This window comes from Rhinatrema bivittatum, chromosome 5 (assembly GCF_901001135.1).
Source record: "Rhinatrema bivittatum chromosome 5, aRhiBiv1.1, whole genome shotgun sequence".
Classification (NCBI taxonomy): Eukaryota; Metazoa; Chordata; class Amphibia; order Gymnophiona; family Rhinatrematidae; genus Rhinatrema; species Rhinatrema bivittatum.
In genome coordinates, this window is record NC_042619.1 from 289,506,866 (window position 1) to 289,531,628 (window position 24,763).

Genomic DNA, 24,763 nt, shown 5'->3' on the forward strand with positions numbered 1-24,763 from the left:
CCGGACGCCAGCAAAATTGAGCATCCGGTTTTCGGCCCGACAGCCGCGGGCCAAATTAAAATTTATTTTTTTTTATGTTTTTTTACTCTTCGGGACCTCCGACTTAATATCGCTATGATATTAAGTCGGAGGGTGCACAGAAAAGCAGTTTTTACTGCTTTTCTGTGCACTTTCCCGGTGCCGGAAGAAATTAGCGCCGACCTTTGAGTCGGCGCTAATTTCTGAAAGTAAAATGTGCGGCTTGGCTGCACATTTTGCTTTCTGAATCGCACGCGCATACCTAATAGGGCCATCAACATGCATGCGCTATTAGGTGCCGCGGGTTGGACGCGCGTTTTCCTCCCCTTACTGAATAAGGGGTAAGGGAAAACGCGCGTCCAAAAGCAGGCTAACAGTGCGCTCCTTCGGAGCGCACTGTTAGCCTGCTTCTGTATCGGCCTGATTATTGTACAGCCCCCACACCATGCTTTCTAGCAAAGTATCTGTCCTTAGAGCAGATGAAGATTAAACTGTTTAGCTGTGTGCTTTACCTTCTTCACGGTAATTCTCAGCCTGTTAATAAATGGAAACCATGCTGTTTAATGTTGCAAGCTCAGAAATGTTTTCCCTTGAGAGCATACAGTGCTGTTTTACCTTTTCAGGGGTAATATTTTTCTGTTTTTAATATAACAGTGATTTTAGTCTTTCTCATTTGGGGTTGTCAGTAAGGCCAGAACTATTCCAGCAGAGTGGGGTTCAGGGAACCAGCTATCAGCTCTGTACCCCAAGAAACTCATTTAACAGTTGCACAAGTAAATATCTTTCAACAGAAATTTGTCCAAAGGGTGTGCAGTGGTGGGAAATGGCAGTGTAATTCTGAGAGTAAGTTGTGTTAATAAGATGGATTAACATGTCAAAAGCACATTATCCACTGTTCCTGGTGGTTTTTAGTTTATTCTGGTCAGTGATATTTTAAGACCACTCAAATCTTGCCTCCAAACAAGAGTTAATGGGAAGGTCATGGCAGTATATATTATGTGTTCCTAAATGATAAATCACTTTTTTTTTTTTTTTTTTAAACTTCTGCCAGGTGTTTTGGAGGAAGCCAAATTTTTTGGTATAACTTCATTGATTGAGCATCTGGAAGTTGCAATAAGGGTAACATGCCTTTTTATTTCTATTCGAAAATCTATACTTCCTTGCCTGATGTGATTGCATCGGAGTGGTCTGCATTAATAGTTGTGGCTCCATGCAAAGCCAGTGAAGATGCTGCCAGCACCCACATAGCTGCTTGGTAGCACATGGTGCTGTTTGTACATTTGTATTGATCTGTGACAAGGAAATAATTAGCAGGGTTTGTGTATTATTTTACAGCACTTACAACACCTGGGTACATTATTGAGCAAGAGGCTCAAAACTCAAGTTCTTGAACTTTGGAGAATTAATTTTAAACTTAAACTGTGCATTGCCTACCCAGAAGACTTTTCTCTTTCCATCTTGGCAGGGAATACACCCATAACCAAAAAGGATTGCCCACTTTTTGGGTCTTATGTCCTGTAGTTTGAAACCTGCATAGGGAGTGGGGGGGGCCCCCAAAGGGTTGCACATCAAGCTCTTTCAATCGACCTGTTATTTTCCCTCTCTGAACTATTCTTTGCTGCTTCTGTTCAAGAACTCTCAGCCAGCGGAAGACCATTCTCCAATCTCAAGGAAGGAGTTTGTCCGTTTTTTGCTTGCAACGCCCACCAAGTCAGAACTGCGGTGCCAGGTGCAGTACATTTCAGATTTATTTATTTTATTGATTTATATTTCGCTTTGTCAGGTACTTCAAAGCAAATTGCATTCAAATATTTTAGGTATTTCCCTATCTCCAGAGGGCTTACTTTCTAGCAAGGTCATTTACCATGCCGCAATATTTTATTACAGGAGGCACAATTTATCATGGGGACATTTATCCCATGAGAGCTTGCCCCTCCCTGACACAATATTATGGCATTTGTGCGATGCGATTTTGTTTTTTTTTTTTTTTAATCGCAGGAGAAATGCATGATTTAAAAATTGTGCCATAAAACTGAGCTGAAACGCATGATGGCGGCCCACCTCTGCCAGGGTTGCCATTCCTTAAAGGGACAAGGCCCAGAAATTGCCCTCACCCCCTCCCTAAACTTGCTAAAGAGCTCACCTACACCTACTCCCCAAACACTCCCCCCCCCCCCCCCCCCCCCCAGCGTTGACCTGCACAAGTTAAAAAAAAAAAACCAAAAAAAAAACTACTTTCCTAGCGTGTAGCCAGATGGACTCAGGACCAATGGGTTATGTGCTCCCCTGCTAGCAGATGGAGACTGAGTCAGATTTCAAAGCTGACATCACCCTAGATATAGCCCTGCAGTGACCTCAGCCATTCAGTATCTCTCCATCTCCTAGCAGATGTAGTTTAGCGGGATTGCAGCACTAATCCAAAGGAGAAAGTTTTACCTTCAAATTGAAAGGAAGATTCCCTGTATGTACCAGGATCAGTCCAGACCGTGGGTTATGTCCCCCCTTCCAACAGATGGAGTCAGAGCAAAAACTGAGAGGGCGGTCCCTGATAACTGGTGCGCCCTCTGTAAACCTTCAGTATTTCTCCGACTCCAGCAGATGGCAGTTGCACCTTCGGTTCCCCAGTTCATTTAGAGGATAGTTTACAGAATTTCTTTATTCTTTGTTTTCCTCTAATTCTTTCCTTGGATGGATCATAGTTAGGAGAAGCCAGCCTGCCGCACCTGTTTCTTTGCCAGATGGGGGAAGGGAATTCTCATTTTACTACTGATTTTGTACTTTTATTACACCTAATTTAAGCCCTGTGCAACTGGCTGACATCCCGATGCGGCCCCTCCCCCGGGGGGGGGGGAGACCTTAAAGAGACAGCAGGCCTTTTCCTCTAAGTTTGTGATTTTAATGCACAAAGCTCTTTTTTTTAGAAGCGGAAGCTGAATGGCAGGAGGAGGAACTTATACCAGCAAAGGTCCCCAGGCCATCAGGGGTGTTGGATCCCTCTAGGGGACAGTCAGGACGGACAGCTGTTATTCCTCGGGGTCTTTAGCTCCTAACTTGCTGGACCCTGGGTCGCAGGACCTTCTCCTTGGGGATGCAGACGGGGACATTGATGGGTCCGCCCCAGACGAGTTGGACCAGATCATTAAATCGCTTGGAGAGAATAAGGTGAATAAGGTACATAGATTGCCGGAAGATCGTCACTACGTGGACCCGGTTCAGAGGCCAATGGCGTTGTCGTCACAGGACTCCCTCTTTGAGGTCGCAGTCCAGGTCTCATTCCTTTCGAGGCCGGAGTCCGGCTCGGAACTCCTCTATGCACGGAACCTCTGCTACATCTACCCAATGAAACGTTGCCAGTCCACCCTTCATTCCCAGGATAGGAGGACATCTTTCCCTCTTCTACGAGGAGTGGATCAAAATCACCTCAGACGGCACAGGTACGCTTTAGAATTTGCTCGACCTCTCAGAGACAGGTTTGTCTTCTCTCTGTGTGGTCTCATCAAACAGTACGCAGTGCGACAAACACTGGATCGGCTCCTGGATTTGGGTGCCATTCTCCCGGTGCCGGTACTGGAACAAGGGTTCGGCTATTATTCAGTCTACTTCGTAGTCCCCAAGATGCTCAACAGGACTCTCAAGATACCACACTTCAGGATGGAAACCCTGTGCTCAGTGATTGCCGCGGTACACCGGGGAGAGTTCCTCATGTCCTTGGACTTGACGGAGGCTTATCTTCATATCTCCATCCTGTAGGAGCATCAGCGCTTCCTCCGCTTCAAGATTTTAGGGCAGCATTTCCAGTTCCAGGCCTTGCCATTTGGCCTGGCGACTGCTCCTTGCACCTGCACTAAAGTTATGGTGATGGTGGCAGTGGCCCTACGGAGGGAAGGGATTCTGGTCCATCCCTATTTGGACGACTGGCTCATCTGGGCGAAGTCCACGGATTTGTGCCAGCACTCAGTGGAAAGAGTATTACTTCTCCTCCAGTCGCTAGGCTGCATTGTCAATTTTGCTAAGAGCTGCCTCACTCCGGCGCAGTCACTCGACTTTTTGGGAGCTCATTTCGGCACCAAAGAGGGCACAGTCTTTCTTTGGATCGGGCCCAATCTCTCCTCTCTCAGGTTCAGTGCTTTCGGAACCTCCAACTTCCCACTGCTTGGGACTATCTCCAGGTGCTGGGCTCCATGGCCTCCACTATAGATGTAGTGCCTTGGGCGTTTCCCACATGCGTCCCTTGCAAAGAGCATTACTCTTCCATTGGAAGTCGGTGTTTCGGGAATTTCAGATTCTTCTGCCGCTATCATCTCTAGCCAAGGACAGCCTGACCTGGTGGCTCAACCTGGATCACTTGCTAAGAATAGTGGACCTAGAGGTTCTGCAGTGGATGATCATTACGACAGACGCCAGCCTCACCGGCTGGGGGGGCTGTGTGTGGACGTCAATCGACGCAGGGGCAGTGGACACCAGTTCAGTCAGCATGGCCCATCAACTGTCTGGAGACAAGAGCGGTTCGTCTGGTGCTGAAGCGCTTTCTGCCTCTAGTCCAAGGCCGAGCAGTCCGAATCCTCTCCGACAATGCAATGACAGTGGCGTACATCAACCATCAGGGAGGGACAAGGAGTCTCCACGTCGCTCAGGAGACGAACAAACTAATGCCGTGGGCGGAACTCCCTTTGACCCATCTGGCGGCGTCTCACATTGCAAGCGTAGACAATGTTCAAGCGGACTTCTTAAATCACCAACGCTTAGATCCCAGGGGGAGAGAGCTGTCCCAGGAAGCAGTGTCACACTTCTTCACGCGATGGGGTACTCCCCATCTCGATCTGATGGCCACTCAAAGGAACACGAAAGCTCCCTGCTTCTTTAGTCGCAGAAGAAGAACAAGGCGCAGAGGGCATCGATGCCTTAGTCCTCCCATGGCCGCGGGACCTCCTGCTCTACGTCTTTCCGCCTTGGCCCCTAGTGGGAAAGGTGCTCCGAAGAATAGTCACCTGGGGCCCATGATCCTGGTAGCTCCGGAATGGCTTCGACGGCCGTGGTTTGCAGACTTGGTCAATCCTAGTGGTGGACGGCCCACTTCGACTGAGGCATCTGCCGAACCTTCTCTGACAGGGCCCAGTATTTTTCGACCAGGGAGATCGCTTCTGTCTAGCGGCCTGGCTTTTGAGCGGCTCCGGCTGAGAAGAAGAGGGTACCCAAAGGCTGTGATCTCCACTCTTCTCAAGGCTAGGAAGTTTTCCACCTCCATGTCCGGGTCTGGAAAGTTTTTTGAGTCTTGGTGCCAGTCCACACAACTTTCTCCACGTCCTGCGACAATACCCCAGATCTTATCTTTCTTGCAGTGAGGTTTGGAGATGGGATTAGCCTACAATTACCTCAGAGTAAAGGTGGCAGCCCTTGGTGCCCTCCATCATCAGGATGGAACTACTCTTTCATCGCACCCTGACATAGGCCGGTCCTTAAAGGGAATAAACATGTGAAGACACCGATACGCAATTTAGGTCCTTCGTGGAGCTTGAATTTGGTCCTTCGAATTCTAGGCGGTCCACCGTTTGAACCTCTGAAGAGAGCTACCCTCAAGGACCTCACTCTCAGGACAGTATTCCTGGTGTCTTATCTGTTCCGCTCGTAGAATTTCGGAGCTTCAAGCCTTGTTATGTAGAGAGCCTTATCTATGCTTCACGGATTCAGGGGTATCCTTTTGTACCGTGCCATCTTTTCTACCAAAGGTGGTCTCGTTTTTTCATTTGAATCAGTTGGTGGAGCTGCCGTCCTTCCAGGACGAGGATTCCAGAGAGCTTAGACACCTCGATGTCAAGTGCGTCCTCCTTCGATGTCTGGAGGCTACCAATGCTTCCGTTTATCGGATCACCTCTTGTCCTCTGGAGTGGTCCTCAGAAGGGAAACAAGGCTTCTAAAACCACCATTGCCCGCTGGCTAAAGGAAGCAATTTCTACGGCGTACGTTGGAGCTGGGCATCCACCGCCAGACAGTATAAAGGCGCATTCTCTCCGAGCTCAAGCAGCCTCCTGGGCAAAAAGCAGAGTGACCTCTCTGCAGGAGATTTGCAGAGCGGCTACCTGGAAGTCGTTACACACATTCACGTGTCACTATCGCTTGAATCTTCAACCACCGATCGTGGGCTCCTTTGGGGCTCAGGTCATTCGAGCTGGGCTATCAGTGGCCCACCCTACTTAGGGAAGCTTTGGTACATCCCACAGTCTGGACTGATCCTGGTACGTACAGGGAAAAGAAAATTATTCCTTACCTGCTAATTTTCGTTCCTGTAGTACCATGGATCAGTCCAGATGCTTACCCTATGGATTGTTGGGGGTTCTTTGGGATAATCTTTCAGCTCGACTGTATAATTATTTCAGGATCGGTTTGGGACTGATTAAGAGTTCAGGTTGCAAGTTTTTTGCTTAGCCTTGTTTATAGTTGATATTCAATTTTGTATTGATCCATGATATTCAATTTGTATTGATCCATCCAAGGTGTTTTTCCTTATTGCTTGGATACTCTTAATACTGAAGGTTTACAGAGGGCGCACCAGTTATCAGGGACTGCCCTCTCAGTCTATTACCCCTTATACTCTAAGGGGTAATAGCGCGTCGAAAACACGCGGCCAAGTCCCTGAAAACTAATAGCGCTTATCACAAGCAAATGCATGTTGATGAGCCTATTAGTTAGTCGCCGGGGATACTGAAAGTAAAATGTGTGGCTTGTTTTCTGCTTTTCTGTACACTTTTCTGGGTTGCTTAGAATTTAATGCCTGCCCTTGGGCAGGCGTTAATTTCTGAGAGTAAAATGTGCGGCTTGGCCTTTACTTTCAGTATCCCTGGTGACAGGTTCTAGATCCACCTGTCCTTATTAATGCCTGCAGTAAGTGGTGGAGAATTGATTGCTGTTTATAGGACTTGCTGTACCCTACCCTGCCACGCCCAACCCCGCCCTACCCTCTGGCCCTCATTGTGCTCAATAACTTGTAATGTGGCCCCAGCACAAAAAGGTTTTCTGGTTTTGATTACTGACCATTCTGAAGCACAATAATTTTGTTTTAATATTAACTTTTAAGGGATTTTTTTTTTTCTAGCAAAGCACAAAATGTTCAGGATACTGTCATATAATTTTACAGAGTAATGCCAAGCATGATGTCTTTTTTTTTTTCCCCCCTTCTCATTACTAATTTCTAACCCTGACTGCTATGTAAATAACTCTTTCTGTGTTCTTTGATATTTTCTGAAGGGTCTGAATTTTAGCGGTGCTGACCTCTCCCGGCTGGATCTCCGTTACATTAACTTTAAGATGGCCAACCTGAGCCGTTGTAATCTGGTGTATGCCAACCTGTGCTGCGCAAACCTGGAAAGAGCAGATCTGTCTGGATCTGTCCTGGATGTAAGTCCCATTCCTCCTTTAAAAATGAGCACTTGTGTCGGGTTTGCTTTTTATTTTTTTGTAAAGAGAATGCATTGTTGCTGAGATTCTTAGCTAGGTATGTTGTACATTGCTGTATCTTTTTAGTAACATGAAAGGAGCAGTCTAGTCAAAAGATTTAACTTCCCACATTGTACTTCATCTGTGTCAATAGTCATTCTTGCACTTGAGATCATTTAACATAGCTCCTCTACATGCCATGTGCCAGTGCACTGTAATCTTGCTCTGGATTTATTCATTTTGACAGGGTGCAAATCTCCAAGGTGTGAAAATGCTTTGTTCAAATGCAGAAGGAGCTTCCCTAAAAGGATGTAACTTTGAGGATCCCTCAGGCCTTAAGGCTAACCTGGAAGGTAAAGCAAACAATATAACAAATCCGGTTTGATGTCAGATTTGACCATCCTCTGATCAAGATCAGGTCCCCCCATACCCTGAGAACGATTGGTTCCACCCCCTCTAGATTGCTCTCTTACTATTCTAGAGGTTCCATCTTCACCAGCAAGAGAATATGAGAGGCGTTGTAGTAGCACTGCAGCACATAGCAACTGAATGATGCCACCTTATGGCGCATCACCATATATCATTTAACGTAATATGTGGTGATGTCATTTGACAATGTTCTGTCCGTGTTTTCAGGGTATTAATATAATTGAGTTTTAATAATACAAGAGTGGAACAGACTTTTACATGGCTAATGCCATTTATTGCTTACAATGAAACTAATATTTCATCTATGGCTGTTTGTTCCTTCTATGAGAGACTAGGGTTCACTGGGGCAGGATTTTATTTAATTGCTTTCAAAGTTATAATGTGATATGTGTGTTTTTTCTCTGAGGTCAAGCAGCATGGTAGTCCTCACACATAGGTGACATCATCAGGTGGATGAGCATGCCCTATACCACACATCCACACAGGGTCCTCTCCAGTTTCTCTTTTTCCACAGAGCTGTAAGCCTCGCGATGTGAGCTCACTTTGGCTGTTTTTGGCCTTGTGGAAAACTTCATTCTTCTCGCATTTTTGCAGTTTTTCTTCATCGTTCCGTCGCCGGGTCCCTCTTGGAGCCCTCCCGTAGTGTCTCCTAGTCAGGGTTTTCGGCAATTTGGGTAAGTTTCCTTTCGTGATAGATTCCCCTTGTCGGTGGTGCATCGGTGCCTGCTGGCCATCGACACCATCCCCTTCAGTTTGTGCCCCTTTTGTTTTGTCCATCATGGCCATTTCTGGTTTTCGGTGATGCCCCCGGTGCCCGAAGACCATGTCCATCACAGATGCACATGAGATATCTGTCCTCTGCCTGGGGACCTCACATTTACGTCCGTATTGCCGCTTATGCTTCCAGATGACCTCGAAGGGACATCAGCTTTGACTCAACAAGCTGGAGCAGCTCTTTGGTTCGAAGACATCTGAGGCATTGGCATCAAAGGACCAAGAAGCCACACCAGTGGACATTGAGCCATTGACATCTGTGGGACCGTCGGTTCCACTGATGCCACTGGTGGATAGGGGCGCAAGAGACCTACCATCGTCAGTCTCCTCCAGATCGAGGATGACAGATTCCTTGTCATTGGCCTCGGCACCAGGGAAGGACCAGGCCGAATATTGAGGGAAGCCGAAAAGGCATTGGCACCAGTCCCCGTCGATGCACGGTGCCAATCCAAGGGGATGCACCAGCTTTTGCCAATCCACGGGGATGCACCAGCTTTTGCCAATCCTTCATCCATGCCAGGGGTCCGCAACGGTCTCCTCCAGTTCTGATGCCAGTCACCAGTCCACCTTGAGGGTCCGAAGAGAATCTGGCCACCCATCCTTCCTCTGTCGGTATTGGCATCAGCAGCGTTCAAGGAGGAGTTGGCACACTGAGTCCAGCTAGCAGTAGACTGGGCACTGCAGGGCTTCAGTCCTGTGGCACCAACGGCACCTGACAAGGTGCCACCCGTCCTCGTACCACTTCTGAAGAAGCTCAGTTTGCTCATCTGTGCGTTATGGACTCTGCTGGCGCCAGTTCCTGGGACAGCATCGGGGCCCGGCAGGACACAGAGGCCTCCCCTACAGATATGGTGATCACTGCCAGTTCCTCCAAGACGGAAGCTCCGACGAGCCCAGCAGAGATGCCAAGGCCTGCCGTCCCGTTGTCCAGTTCTACCAGTGTCTGCAACTCTGGGTGAAGGCTGAGCCCAAAACCCTGTGGCTTACAGTGAGAATGAAGAACCCTATGACCCAGGAGGAATGACACTTCGGAGTCCTTCTCTAAAGGCTTCGATGATCTTCCTTCAGAGCCTTATTTTTAGAGAAGCGAAGGAATGCTCTGCTTGAGAACTTAACCTTTGTAGATTTTGTGAGGTGATGGTGGAAGCCATCCTGTTTATTTGTTTGAGGAGGTTGCCAGGCACAAAATGCTTGAGATCCTTCGGTTCATGGAACCTCCTAAGGAGATCATGGTGGTCTCAGTACACAAGATCCTTAAGGAGTTGCTGCAGAGGATTTGGGAACATCCCCTCACAGTGCCTCCCGTTAAGAAAGCAGACAAGGCCTAACTTGTTCCGAAGGCTGCCAGATTTGATAAGCGTGAGCTGTTCCACCAGTTAGTGGTCAAATCCACCCTCAAGAGGGCCAGGTGCTCTTGGACTCATTCCTTGGCACTCCTGGGGAAGGACCATAGATTGGGCGCTCTTGGGAGGAAGGTGTTTCAAGGTGCCATGCTCATTGCCCGCATCGCTGCCTACCAGCTCTACATGAGCCAGTACTCGCGGGACATCTGGAAGCAGGTGCAGGAGGTGATCAAACAGCTAACTCGGCAGCAGGAGTCCCTCATGTTGCTGGTGCATAAGGGCCTGGAGTGCGGTAATCACAAGGTCCGTGCGACCTATGATGTTTGAGACTACATCAAGAGTCTCTGCAGTGGAAATCAGCACCCGCAGAATTGGCATAGTTGCAAGCCTGGGATCTCCGACCAGAGGTAGGAATGACTCACTGACGTGCCGTGTACTGGAGAGAATCTCTTCGGGGAGAGAGTGAGGGACACTGTGGCCCAGCTTCAGGACCACCATGAAACCATCCAACAACTCTCCACCAGTATTCTGGACCCGTCGCCGTCTTCTAGGAGGCAGGCGAGACCGGGGACAAACGTTTTTCTTCGCCAAAGGAAGTAATATCCTCCACCCCCTCACTCCTGTCAACACCATCAGGGCTCCCATGGCCGTCCTAGGCAGCAGAGAGCCCCCAAGCCCCAGCTGGCTCCTCAGTCAATTCTGGGGACAGGTTTTTGACTGGGTAGTAAAGAACATAAGCCAGTTGCCCTTACCTGGGACAATGGATTCTCTGGTCGGGGGAAGACAGTAGTTCTTTGCAAATCAGTGGCCAGTATAACCTTAGACGAGTGGATTCTGTCCATTTTCCATCAGGGGTACCAATTTAACCTATTGGGTATCTCGCCAAATTGCCCTACGTGCCTGTTTTGTGGGCCGGTAGGGCATCAGGAGCTACTACTAGTGGAGCTCTCCTCTTCAAGGCCAGAGCGGTCAAGCCCGTACCACTAGGCAAAGAGGGTGGGGATTCTATTCCAGGTACCTGATTCCAAAGAGAACAGGAGGACTCCGGCCCATCCTAGACCTAAGGACCGTGAACAATTTTCTAAGAAAAGAAAAGTTCAAAATGGTTTCCCTGGGCATTTTGATCCCTCTTTTGCAAAAAGGGGACTGGCTATGCTCCCTCGACCTAAAAGATGCATACATTCATATTGAGATCTTCCCTGGTCAGGAAGTATCTCAGACTTGTTGTGGGAAATCAGCACTTCCAGTACCGGGTGTTGTTGTTCGGGCTCGCGTCAGCCCCATGGGTCTTCACAAAATGTCTGGTCATGGTGCAGTCCACCTCCACAGCTGGGAATGCATATTTTCCCATATCTGGACAATTGGCTGGTCAAGAGCACGATACAGGCAGGGTCCAGCAGGTCCATGCACTTGACCATCCGGATGTTGGAGTCATTAGGGTTTGTTCTCAACTACCCAAAGTCCCATCTAAGCTTGTCACTTCAGTTGGACTTCATAGGAGTCCTGCTAGACACTGCTCAGGCTAAAGCCTTCCTGCCTCGCCAGAGGGCCATTACCTTGACTACCATCACGGCACAGATCCAACAGAGCCAGCAGGTGTCAACCTGGCACATGTTGAGATTGTTGGGCCATATGATCACAACCGTCCATGTCACTCCCTTGGCTCGTTTACACATGCGCAGAGCCTAATGAACCCTGAGGTTGCAGTGGTGCCGGGCCACTCAAAGTCTCCAGGATTGCATCAGAGTCACCCCTTCTTTCCAGGATTCATTGTCCTGTTTGGCGGATACTTTCAGATCTGGAACAGAGGGGTCTCATTTCAAAGTTTCCCTACCCAAATTGTACTAACCATGAATGCATCCACTCTGGATGGGGAGCTCATATAGATGGGCTCAGCACTCAGGGTCTCTGGTCCTCCCAGGAACGCTCTTGTCAAATCAACTTCCTGGAGCTTCAGGCAATCAGGTACACGCTATGGGCTTTCAGATATTGGTTGTCCAGCAAAGTTGTCCTGATCCACACTGACAACCAAGTAGCTTTGTGGTATGCAAACAAGCAGGGAGGCACAGGATTGTACCACCTGTGTGAGGAAGCAGTCCAGAGCTGGTCGTTAGCCCTCTCGTACAAGATGGTGCTCAGGACCATGTACCTGGCCTGGACGGAGGACATGGTAGGAGACAGGCTGAGTTGAGCCTTCAGATTCCACGAGTGGTCCCTGGACCAGGGGTAGTGAATCGGGTATTCCGCCTCTGGGGGAGCCTGGATCTAGATTTGTTCACATCCCCCTGCAACAGAAGGTGCCTCAGTTCTGCTCCCTGTACAGGTCAGACAGCAAACCAGCCTCCAATTCCCTCGCCTGTTTTTGGGGCAAGGGTCTTCTGTATGTGTATTCTCCGATTTCACCTAGTGACGAAGATACTTGTGAAGCTTTGCGAGGACAGGGGGACTATGATCCTCATAGCACCTCATTGGCCGAGACAGGTCTGGTTTCCACTTCTGAGGGAGTTGTCCATCGAGAAACCAATCAGTCTGGGGACTTCCCCAAATCTCATCATACAAGATCAAGGCAGGTTGCTGCATACCAATAGTTGTTAATATATATATTTATTTCAGCAGTTATGTACTTTCTTCTTAATGTTATGTACTTTCTCTTATCATGTTATGTAATCTGATCGTTCCATGTAATTTCTCTCTCATTATTATATGTTCAATGTAAACCGATACGATGTGCAAGCGGTTATCAGTATATAAAAACCTTTAAATAAATAATAAATTGCCAGACCCTGTTGCTCGCAGCCTGGATGTTGAGAGGTTAATCCTGCAGCCACTTGATGTTTCAGAGGTTGTGTCTCAGATACTGATGCTTCTCGAAAGCAGTCCACTAGAAAGTCCTATGAACTGAAGTGGAGGAGGTCTTCTGTGTGGTGTGAGCAGAAGGCCCTAGATCCGTTTTCCACACAAAAACTCTTGACCTCCTCCTACAGTTATCTGAGGCTGGCTTAAAGACTAACTCTGTTAGAGTTCATCTTATTGCAATTGGCGAATACTACAAAGGTGTAGATGGTGTGCCCATCTCTGTGCAGCCTATAGTTGTACACTTCATGCGGGGCCTTCTTCAATTGAAGCCACCCCTAAGGCCCTCCACTGTGTCTTGGGACCTTAATGTGATGTTGGCTCAGCAGATAAAAGGTCCTTTTGAGTCTGACCTGGAAGATCATATTTTTGGTGGTAGTCACTTCGGTGTGTAGGGTCTGCGAGCTCCAGGCCTTGGTGACTTATCCACCTTACACTAAGTTTTATCATGACAGGGTTGTCATGCATATGGCACCCTAAGTTCTGCCTAATGTGGTGATGGATTTCCATCTTAATCAGTCAATTGTCCTGCCAATATTCTTTCCTTGGCCCCATTTGCACCAAGGTGAACGAGCACTGCATAGTTTGAACTGCAAGCAAGCCTTAGCCTGCTGTTTGGAGCAGACAGAAGCCTATAGACAGTCCACCCAACTTTTTGTTTCTTTCCAGTTGGCTAGCAGATTGCGTCTCCTTTTGGTATGCCCAGGCGAGACTGCATCTTGGGGGTCATGTCAAGGCTCATTCTGTCAGAGCCATGGCAGCGTCATTTGCTTACTTGCGAGCAGTTCCTGTGGAGGAGATCTGAAAGGCTGCAACATGGAGTTCTCTCCACGCATTGACATTTATTATTGTCTGGGTAGGGATGGCCGATGCAACAGTAAATTTGGCCAGTCTGTCCTTCAGAACCTGTTTTGAGGTGTAGAACTTGCTCTTCTCTCTTCCTATCTGCTTCCTCTCCCCCTACCCTGGTTTTTTGTAATTTCCTCCTTCAATTATATTGTAAACCGGCATGATGTACCCACGAATGTCAATTATATAAAAGCTAATAATAATAAAAATAACTCTCCCACCTAGGGCCCGTTGTTTGGGTTCAGGCTGTTTCCCCCTCTGTTACCAACAGCACCGGGAGTGGTTGTGCCTGTTGCCACTTAGTTGAGTGTCTGTCTCCTTTTGTGCTGGGGAGCAGCCCATAGCTAGGGATTCACTCATGTTTGAGGACTACCATCCTGCTTTTCCTTGGAGAAAGCAGAGTTCCTTACCTGTAACAGGTGCTCTCCAAGGACAGCAGGATGTTAGTCCTCACGAAACCTGCATGCCATCCTGTGGAGTTCAGTTTCTCCTATTTTTTATTTTAATCATAGTTCTGTATTACAAGACTGGAGAAGGGACCCCACATGGACACGTGGTATATGGCATGCTCAGTATGCCTAGTCAAAGTTTTAGAATCTTTGACATAAGTTTTCCGCATCGGGGCTCCATCTGATATCACCCATGTGTGAGGACTAACATCCTGTTATACTCGGAGAACACCTGTTACAGGTAAGCAACTCTGCTTTTTACAACCAAGGAAGGAGAGAGGGGGGTCATCTACACAGAAATGTAGTTGGAGGAGAGAGAAAAAAAACATTTAATGGTTCTCCTTGAATCCCTTTTATTAGTAAAATGTCCAATCTTTAAATCTGCAAATAAAAAAATTAGAAAATGTTTTGAAGGGGGTTGTGGTTTCATATTTTGTACATTATAAATTGGCAACCCGCAAATAATCAATATTTTATAATCATTAACCTGCCAACCACCTTCCTATTTTTTTTAATAGAAAATCCTTCTTTAATCCAAAACTACCTTAATTTTAATTATTTATTTATTTTTAAAAAAAGAAAAAGAACAGCATATCTTATTTGCTGCTATGCTGTATTCTTCCATTTGTTAACTATTCCAATGTACCTGAGCTCTTATTATACCATTCTTATATTGAGCATATTCAAAACATAATGTTCCTTCATTATAGTCCCAGACATTATGATCCTTAATTGCAAAACACTTATCTTTTCATACTCCCAATGAGGCCACGTTTCAGACTTCGTCTTTCCTCGGGGGTTGTTCTTTCTTCAAAGCAAACCGGAACGTGCATGGAGCATTCTGAGAGATTTTAGTCAACAGGTAACTGAACCGTTGACTAAACTTTCTCAGAATGCCCCATGCACATTCCGGTTAGCTTTGAAGGAAGAACAAACCCTGAGGAAAAACGAAGTCTGAAACGTGGCCTCATTGGGAGAATGAAAAGATAAGTGTTTTGCAATTAAGGATCATAATGTCTGGGACTATAATTTCTGGGAATGAAGGAACATCATGTTTGGAATATGCTTAATATAAGATTGGTATAATAAGAGCTCGGGTACATTGGAATAGTTAAATGAAAAAATACAGCATTACAGCAAACAAGATATGCTGTTCTTTTTCTTTAATAAATAAATAATTTAAAATTAAGGTAGTTTTGGATTAAAGAAGGATTTTCTATTAAACATAGGAAGATGGTTGGCAAGTTAATGATTATAAAATATTGAATATTAGTGGGATGCCAATTTATAATGTACAAAATATGAAACCACAACCCCTTTCAAAAACACTTTTTTTTCAAATTTTTTTATTTGCAGATTTAAAGATTGGACATTTTACTAAAAAATATTTTCTAAACACAATATAAGTATACTGCTTAAACTGTGTTCAAGGCAATTTTTTCTTTTTTTCAGTGGTAGTGTTTGTCGTCTTGTTGTGGCATTATATTGAGTTCAGGTTCTCCTTTAATCCCACCATACTCTGCAAATGTTTAGGTGCTAACTTGAAGGGTGTGGATATGGAAGGGAGTCAGATGACAGGAATTAACCTGCGAGTTGCCACTTTAAAAAATGCCAAACTGAAAAACTGTAACCTCCGAGGGGCGACCTTAGCAGGAACTGACTTAGAGGTGAGTGCTGGATTTATTTTTCTGAATATACACAGTACAGTAACAACTAAAAGGGCAATTTTGAAAAGCCATTGACCCAGGTAGAAATGCTATTGAAAATTGCACAACTTGTATGTAGGTAAAACTGCACATGTTGTAGAGGCATTGCCAGGGCATGCCTAGGCCATGGGAGACATAATTTTGGTCAGCAAAAGCAAGGCCAAAACTCTGCAGGTAGATGTTTTTCCTTGGACAGTTTTCAAGTAGGCATGCACTTTCCCTTTTGAGAATTAGTGCAAAGTCCGTGGGTAAAAGTACCCACAGACTTTGCACCTGCAGACTCCATTTTGAAAATTGACCCCTAACAGAGAGACTACATTTTTAACCAGAGTAAGAGGAGAAAGTTGGCAGGTATTGAAAGAGGAATTTGGGTGGAAGTTAATTTTGCAGACAATGTCACTTTACTTTCCTGTTGCACTAACCTCTGTTGAGTTTGCAGGAAAACTTACTCTGTCTCCCCTCCCTTAATGCTGCAGGACTAATCTATCTGTTTGGCAATGTCCTAGCACCAAATAAATAAGAAAATTAGGAACATAAAACCCTGAAGATTTTAACTTCAGTCTGCACTTAATGCTTAGTGAAAATTCCTGTTTGTACCCCAGATCAGTCCAAACAAGTGGGTTTATGCATCCCTACCAGCAGATGGAGGCAGAGAACAAAGCTTTTGAAGCACTGCTACATAACAGAGAGTGCCACTTGCAGTCCCTCAGTATTTCTCTGTCTCCAGTATGAGTTTAAAAAAAAGAAAAAAATGAGATTTCGGCTCCCTGAGGTGTTAGGTTCCTTCGTGGGCATCCCTCAGGTAGAGCAGAGCTGGGGGGGGGGGGGGGGGGGGGGGGAGAGGGTTGAAGATCCTTGTTGTCAGGGAGGGGTGAAAGCCGGGGTCCTGGTTCCCTCACCCCCTCTGGGTCCCTGGCACCCTCAGGGCTCAGCATCATTATGAAAGGGAAGTATTTTAGTTTTCTTTCCTGGCTCTCTGTGTGTTATATCTTTAAGTTTAAAAAAAATTAAAAAAAGGAAGAGCAGCAAGAGCAGGGCTGAGGCAGATTGAGCGGCTGAATTAGGTAAGGATGGGGGGCGGGGGGCAAATTCTTTCCTCCATCAAGTCCAGGGGCCTTTACAGCGCCGTTCTCTCTTCACTTCAGCAAGGGCTGTTTTTAGGCCCGATCATGCCAGCCTGCCGCTCAGCTTGGCAAAGTTTGTCGCAGCTGCAGTTCAAGATGGACTCACCTCGATTCGACTGCGTTTTGCCGGGAATGCGGCTGCGTAGGGGCTGGGATTCCCGGGGGTCGGCAGGAGCATGAGGTCAGCTGGGCAGAGGAGCCAGTGGCCATTTGGTCTGCACGTGCTGGGAGTCAGGCTGCTTTTTCAGAGCCTCAGGACTCCTCTCCTGTAGAGCAAGACCCTGTGGTGGCAGGGGAAGGGAAGAGGCGCAGGGGGACACGGACCCAGACTCTTCTTCAAATCTCAAAGCTTTTTCAACGGATTTTGTCTTCTGCTCCATAAGACCTATTTGGCCAGGAAGGGAGCAGGGACCAAGAGGCCTTTACCTGAGAGTCCCGGGCGGCTAAGAAGCATGAGTCCGGAGGGATCCTGCGGTCTTTGGGGCTCAGACAAGCCGCAGCGGAGGAAGACACGTCCGATAGGACAGATGATCCGGATCAGATGCATGGAAGTTTGGTGGATCCAGGCAAGGACCCTGTTAACACATTGGTGGATCTGATGCAGGATCCGGACGAGGTTCTTATTGCGGCTGGTGACGATCCTCGGGTGATCTGTCTGTTCCGTAGAGAGGAGCTGGGCCTGCTAATTCCCAGGTGCTGGATGAGCTAGGGATGAAGGTCTCGCAAGAGGATTCGGATAATGAGGGGGTAAAACCCAGTCCTGGAGGGGTTATGGCTGGTTCCCCCCACCCCCCAGGCCTTTCCATTGCCTAAGAAGGTGAAGTTAGTGGATCGGGAGTGGGAATCTCCCAAAGCGGGCCTGAACATAGCCAGAGCTATGGCTAAGTTATATCCCTTGCCAGAACATATATTGGAGTCGGGGAAGATTCCCAGAGTGGATGCGACAGTTTCTGCTGTTACCAAGAAGACGACCATCCCAGTGGCAGATGCACTCGCTTTGAAGGATATCCAGGATCGGAAACTGGAGATTCCACTCAAGAGGCTGTTTGAGGTTCTGCTTTGAGGCTTTGTGCGGCGGTATGTGAAAGCTTGATGCAGAGAGCCTGCTTGTGCTGGGTGCAGAAGGCACACGCTAAGCGGTCGGGGACAACAGCTGAGGCAGTTCACCCTTCCCGCTTGGAAGCGGGAATGGTCTATGTGGCGGATGCCCTTTATGACATGATCCAGACTTCGGCCAGGAGTATGGTCTCTGCGGTTGTGGCGCAGAGGCTCCTATGGCTACAAAATTAGTCTGCGGATGTTTGTCTGCAGCTGTCTAACCTCCCCTTTAAGGGCAAGCTGCTGTTTGGGGAGGATCTGGAGCAGCTTATGAAGCAGTTGGGAGAGTTATAGGGTAATAATTGCCCGAGTACATGAAAACCCCCAAGAAGTCTTTGCCTCTGTGAGCTGGGTTCCAAGAGGCATGGAGGTTTCGCGCTGGCAGGAGCCCTGGGCCGGCGGTGCAAAAACAGAATTCGGGTAGACAGCAGTCCTTTTGAGCCCAACGCAGACCTCCGAGGGACGATGGCCCCCATGGGGGAGGTGGAAGGAAGATGGGTCAATGAAGGTGGGCTGGTCCGCACTTCTCCAGCGGCTATCGGAGGGAGGCTGTCCCTCTTTTATGAGGAGTGGACCAGGATCATGTTGGACCAGTGGGTCCTGGAGGTGGTAAGAGATGGCTACACCTTAGAATTTTCTTGTCCACTCAGGGACACCTTTGTAATCTCCTGCTGCGTCTCCCGGTACAAGTGAGAGGCAGTGCGGGATACTTTGCATCGACTACAACTCCTCTCGAGAAGGGGGCAGGGTCAGTACTCTGTGTACTTTGTGGTTCCAAAAAAGGGTGAGACTTTTTAGCTCATTCTCGATCTGCAGAAGGACAATGCTGCCCTCCAGATGCTGCGGTTTCAGATGGAGACGACGTGCATTGTGATAGCAATTTCTGGTGTCGTTGGACTTGATGGAAGCCTATCTCCATATCCATTCGGGCTGATAACCGGAGGTTTCTGAGCTTTATGGTCCTGGGGGAACATTTCCAATTTCGGGCCTTTTCCTTTGGGTTGGCAACAGTGCTACGCATGTTCACAAAGTTGATGGTAGTAGTAGCGGCGGCGCTCAGGAAGGAAGGTATCCTGATGCACCCGTACCTGGACGATTGGCTAGTACGGGCGAAGTCGGAAGTGGCGTGTTGTCGCTCTGTCCAGAGAGTCCTGCAACTCCTGGATTTGTTGGGCTGGGTGACAAATCTGGTAAAGAGTCATTTGAAGCTGGCCCAGTCATTGGAATATCTGGGGGCATGCTTCGATACCTGGATAGGGAAGGTGTTTCTGTCTTCGGAGAGGGTAGTCAAGTTGCAGAGTCAGGTCCTTCAGCTGCTGCGACTCAATTCTCAGGATCTGGGATTATTTGCAGGTCCTGGCTTCTATACTGGAATTAGTTCCATAGGCCTTTGCTCACATGTGCCTGCTGCAGAGGGCTCTGTTATCCCATTGTAATCCTCTTTCAGAGGAATTTCATCTTCCTTTGCCATTGCCAGAGGATGCCAGGTCCAGGTCCACCTTGTGGTGGCCGTCTCGGCACAATCTGGAGAAAGGGATAGATCTGGAAGTGCCTGACTGGGTGATGGTGACCATGGATGCCAGCCTTCTCTGGTTGGGGGCAATTTGTAAAGGGAAATCGGCCCAGGGTCAGTGGTCATCCGAAGAGGCGACCTGGTCCATCAATCGACTGGAAACCAGGGTATTGTGCGAAGCCTTACTGGTATTTCTCCCTCTCATTCAAGACAAGTTGGTACGCGTATTCTTGGACAATGCGACAACGGTGGTGTACGTCAAATGTCAGGGTGGAACAAAGAATCGTCTAGAAGTGCTGAAGGCGCAAGAACTGTTTGGGCAGAGAAACATCTAGTAAGAATAGCTGCTTCCCATGGAGACAGCATGCAGGCGGACTTCCTCAGCAGGCAGTGTCTGGATCCAGGGCAGTGGGAGTTGTCGACAGAGGCCTTCGCCTTGATTCAGGACAGGTGGGGCAGACCAGCAGTGGGCCTCATGTGAAGACTGATCGGTTTTTTAATCGCAGAAGGGAGGTCAGATCAGAGGGCATCGATGCTCTTGTTCAGTTGTGGCTGACGCATCTGTTGCTGTACATGCCTTAGGGCAGTGATGGCAAACTCCAGGCCTCGAGTGCCACAAACAGGCCAGGTTTTCAGGTTATCCATAATGAATATGCATGAGAGAGATTTGCATATGCAAATCTCTCTCATGCATATTCATTATGGATAACCTGAAAACCTGGCCTGTTTGTGGCACTCGAGGCCTGGAGTTGGCCATCACTGCCTTAGGGTCCCTTCAAATTAGGATTCAGGGAAGATCGTTGGCATCTCATCCAGATGTGGTTAATTTCCTCAAGGGGGCAAAACATCTGCATCCTCCGGTTCGGAAGCATGGAATCTGAATTTGGATCTTCAGGTGCTGTGTGGTCCTCCCTTTGAACCAGTTAGCAGGGCTTCTTTAAAGGATTTAACCCTGAAGGCTGTTTTCCTGGTGGCTAGAAGAATTTCTGAGCTGCAAGCATTGTCGTGTAGGGACCCTTTCCTGCGCTTTTCGGAGGAGGGCGTTTCTTTACCTATGGTTCCTTCCTTTTTGCCTAAGGTGGATTCCTCTTTTCACCTTAACTAGGTGATCAAGTTGCGCATTTGTCTGCGGATGCTCCTATGGCACGGGAGCTTCACTTATTGGATGTGTTCCAAATTCTTTTGCGGTATCTTAAGGTGACAGATGCCTTTCGGAGATCTGATCACCTGTTAGTCCTGTTCAGTGGAGCAAAGAAGGGACATAAGGCTTCCAAGGGCACTATTGCACGATGGTTGAAAGAGACGATAGCTTCAGCTTACATCTGTAAGGGCCAGTTAGTGCTGGAGGAGTTGAGAGCGCATTCCACTAGGGCGCAGACAACCTCATGGGCAGAGTGTCGACTGCTTTCTCTGCAGGAGATTTGTCATGCGGCGATGTGGTCTTCTGTTCACACTTTTATCAAACATTGCCACTTGGATGTGCGGGCGCTGGAGGAGGTGTCTTTTGGGGAAAGTGTGTTGCGCACGGGTCTTTCAAGTTCCTGCCCAGAATAGAGGGGCTTGGTTACATCCCACTTGTCTGGACTGATCTGGAGTACAAACAAGAGAGGAAAATTTGGTTCTTACCTGCTAATTTTCGTTCCTGAAGTACCACAGATCAGTCCAGAGACCCGTCCCCATCTTTCGAAAGACTTCCTTGCTTCTGGATGTTGCTGAGTTGGTATGTGATATACTCAGATTAATGAAAAGTGTACATAGTTTGGTATGTGCTTTGTGTTAAGTCAAGGGGGCCTAGTTTTCAGGGGGCTCCAACGTTTAGTCTCTGTTCGCCCAAGATTTATTGGGGTTTGTTAAGCTAGACATCTTGGCTTGGGTACCGGTCAATACTGAAGGATTGCAGGTGGCAATCTCGGTTATGTAGCAGTGCCTCAAAGTTTTGTTCTCTGCCTTCATCTGCTGGTAGGGATGCAAAATCCTCTTGTCTGGACTGATCTGTGACACTGCAGGAAAGAAAATTAACAGGTAAGAACCAATTTTCCTTTTTTCCATTCCTTTGTTCTGAAGAGGAAGTAGGAATTTTGTCACAAAGGTAGTTAACTTGTTTAACATTGTAAGGCTTTGTACTTACATTTACATATGTGTTTACTTTTAGAATTGTGATCTATCCGGTTGTGACCTACAGGAAGCCAACCTGAGAGGCTCCAATGTGAAGGGAGCCATCTTTGAAGAGATGCTGACACCTTTGCACATGTCCCAAAGTGTTAGATAAGAATTTATAGGGAAAATCATCGGTTCAGTCCTTTTTTTTGTTTGTTTTGTTTTAAACTTGCATCCCTTCCAAATCCAGGAACGCCATAACACTGAGATTGAGGGAATTAGAAAACCCTTTCTTCCAAATGGTACTGAAGGAGACTGCTTGCCTTCATGTGATGCTGCACGCCACAGAGAGAAGATGGCTCCATGATGAAACTTACCCATTGGCAAAACTTTCTGAAATAACCAGACAGCTCCTAGTAACTTCCTTGCATGTGTGTTCTCTCCTTTACTAGCACTAGCTTGCCTGCTTCTGTTAGTAGTGGGGTGGTGGGGCTGGCCCCATTCCATGTGTGTAATTTTGTGAGTTCAGGTCGGCTGAGATGGTGTGGCAGTGTCAGCAATATTGGCTCAGGAAAGTGTAATGGGCCAGACCATGTCCTTATAATGTAATGAGCCGTTTTGATCACATTATGGGGCAGATGTATTGTATTTCAAAGCAAATTGAACTCTGCCTTCAAAAATAGAGCAGGCTGGGGGAAAAAGACCATAGTGCTAAATCTGAATTTCTAAAGCATTGTTCTCCAGACTAGCTTTGCGAGTACTTTATGGGTTGCACATTATACAGCTGTGTGCAGCCATCTCCGAGCAGGTGGGAGCGGCAGCAAATTTCTGGTCAGCATAATGAGTTCTAAACTACCCTTCAGTGGTTTTCTGAGACACTTCAGGTATTCAGAGCAGTTCTGGACTCGCATGCAGGATCGCTTGTCTGTGATATTCTGTACTTACTGCCTTATTACCTCCCTCGCTGTCAATATCCCAAAAGCAGCCTTATAAATGGGCGTCACTGTCCCTAGAAGAGCCTGTTGCACCTGTAATGTTGCTGCCAGTGTGCATTTAGTTGGCATTTATTAGACGCACATGTAACTGCAAACCCTTTGATTCTTTCCTTTTAAATAGCATTTTGGTTCATTGCCGCCTCATACAATTTTATCAGTTTTGAAAAGAGTATTATTGCATCACCATAAACCAGTCCTGCTCCATAAAAAAAGTAACCATACAGTTGCACACTGACTTCACCAAAGTTATGAAAAATGTTTAGGAACAGACTTTTGTGTGAGGAGCCAGGATTCTGTGGTTTATGCTTATTGGTTATCTTCAGATTGGAAATGTTATCACTTTGCAGAATAGAGGATAGAAGTAGGCCTGAATATATTTGGGGAGATAGTGAATTGGAAGGAGGTCTCATGTTAAATATTTGCAGTAAATGTTTTTCGTAAAACATTGTATGTGTTTGTGGTGGGAAGGGACACCGTACCTGAGGCCTTGGCTGTTAAAGGCGTAGTTGTGCTGTCATTCATCAGCAAGCAAGCAGAAACATTTAAAAAGTAAATTTGATATAACATACAAACCCCGATTCTATTTTTATTTTTACAACCAAACTACAATAAAGTATTTTACTAAAATATTGGCAAAACAGAAACAATGCTTGTGCAGCCAACCTTAGCTGGGCCAGTGTAACTCCCTCACCTGAGTTTCTGCAGTATCTGATAGGGTGCTTGGGTTAAATCTACATATTCTACAAATAGCATGGTTCTTTTTATGTGTGTTCTGATTTTTATATTTATAGAAGTTACAATATATGCAATTTTATATTTATTCAATCTTCAATGCAATATATACACAAATGCGTTACATTCATGTTGCAAAAATGAAAATGGTAGCTCTAGAGGGTAGCATTAGCATTGACTGTTACGATTAATTGAATTGGAAATAATTTTTCCTCCATGAGTGGCATGAGGAGTCCTTCTCTTTTCCGCAAGAATTGAGGTGCCTGTATGCCAGTTTGCATGGGGGGGAGGGTGAAGATCCATCAGTAGCTGGGAGCCCCTCCCATTCTTGCAAACTTGTCCAAGATCCTGTGGGTTGTTCAGACAGGTGTTTTCCTCTGCATGGAGATCTGTCTAGCTTACAGCCTATGCCCTGGCCTACTGTGCAGCACTTTAAACCTCACTCGATAAGTGGTTGTACTTCTCAATTAACTGTCAGTTGAAACACATTCTGTGTGCAGTTGCCCCACAATTCTCCTAAAATGATGGCGTCTGCTGTGTTAGCCAAGGTAGAGACTTGTGCTTATCCTTGCTGGCTGGGATGTCACAAATTACACTAGTCGGCTTGCATAACAAGGTCTCATCTCATTCCATCTGCTGTTTGTTATCAATGTAGCTGAATCTGGAGGGGTGAGAGGGAAGTTGCTTCAAGAATTTTAAAACTGATCAGGCAGTGGCATTTTAATTGGGAAGGATATATTTTACCTCTTGCTGCATTCCCAGTGCACAGAGGGTATGAATTTCTTTTCAGAGATCTTTTTTTCTAAACATATAATAGTAGATATGTTATGCTAGGATCCCAATATACTGTTTGCCCTAGCCTGTCCTTCTCCAGTGCCATAAATGGGACCAGAACGCCATTCATTTCAGCAGACACCTTTTCACAACCACTTTCAGGCCGATTCAGTAAACTCCTCAGGAGAGCTGGCGCTCCAAGGCGAGCACCCACTCTCCTGAAGCGTGCCCAGGCACCTCTCCTGGGTGCGCGATTCTTTATTTAAATTAGGGCCTGCGCTAATAAGGAGGCACTAGGGACACTAGCGCTTCCCTAGCGCCTCCTTATTGGCGGAAGCGGCGGCTGTCAGCGGGTCTGACAGCTGACGCTTAATTTTACCGGCGTCGGTTGTCAAACCCACTGACAGCCACGAGTTCAGAAAACAGACGCTGGCAAAATTGAGCGTCTCTTTTACAACCTGCGAGCAGATTTTTTATTTTTATTTTTTTAATTTTTGGGGCCTCCCACTTAATATCGCTATGATATTAGTCGGAGGGTGTACAGAAAAGCAGTTTTTTGGGCAGGTGTTAATTTCTGA

General features: G+C 47.0%; 1 protein-coding gene across 4 annotated transcripts in view; it reads left to right on the forward strand.

The window, feature by feature from the left end:
• The window catches only part of KCTD9 (potassium channel tetramerization domain containing 9), a 78,830-nt gene extending 54,371 nt beyond the window's left edge, over window positions 1–24,459 (forward strand). For all 4 annotated transcript variants that reach the window (XM_029604100.1, XM_029604103.1, XM_029604104.1 and 1 more), the window contains 6 exons: window positions 1,070–1,137; window positions 1,652–1,747; window positions 7,261–7,410; window positions 7,697–7,802; window positions 15,680–15,813; window positions 21,740–24,459. In XM_029604100.1, coding sequence (XP_029459960.1) covers window positions 1,070–1,137; window positions 1,652–1,747; window positions 7,261–7,410; window positions 7,697–7,802; window positions 15,680–15,813; window positions 21,740–21,856 — 671 coding nt within the window. In that variant the 3' untranslated portion in view covers window positions 21,857–24,459. The remainder of the gene's footprint in view (window positions 1–1,069; window positions 1,138–1,651; window positions 1,748–7,260; window positions 7,411–7,696; window positions 7,803–15,679; window positions 15,814–21,739) is intronic.
• Window positions 24,460–24,763: the final 304 nt, after the last annotated feature.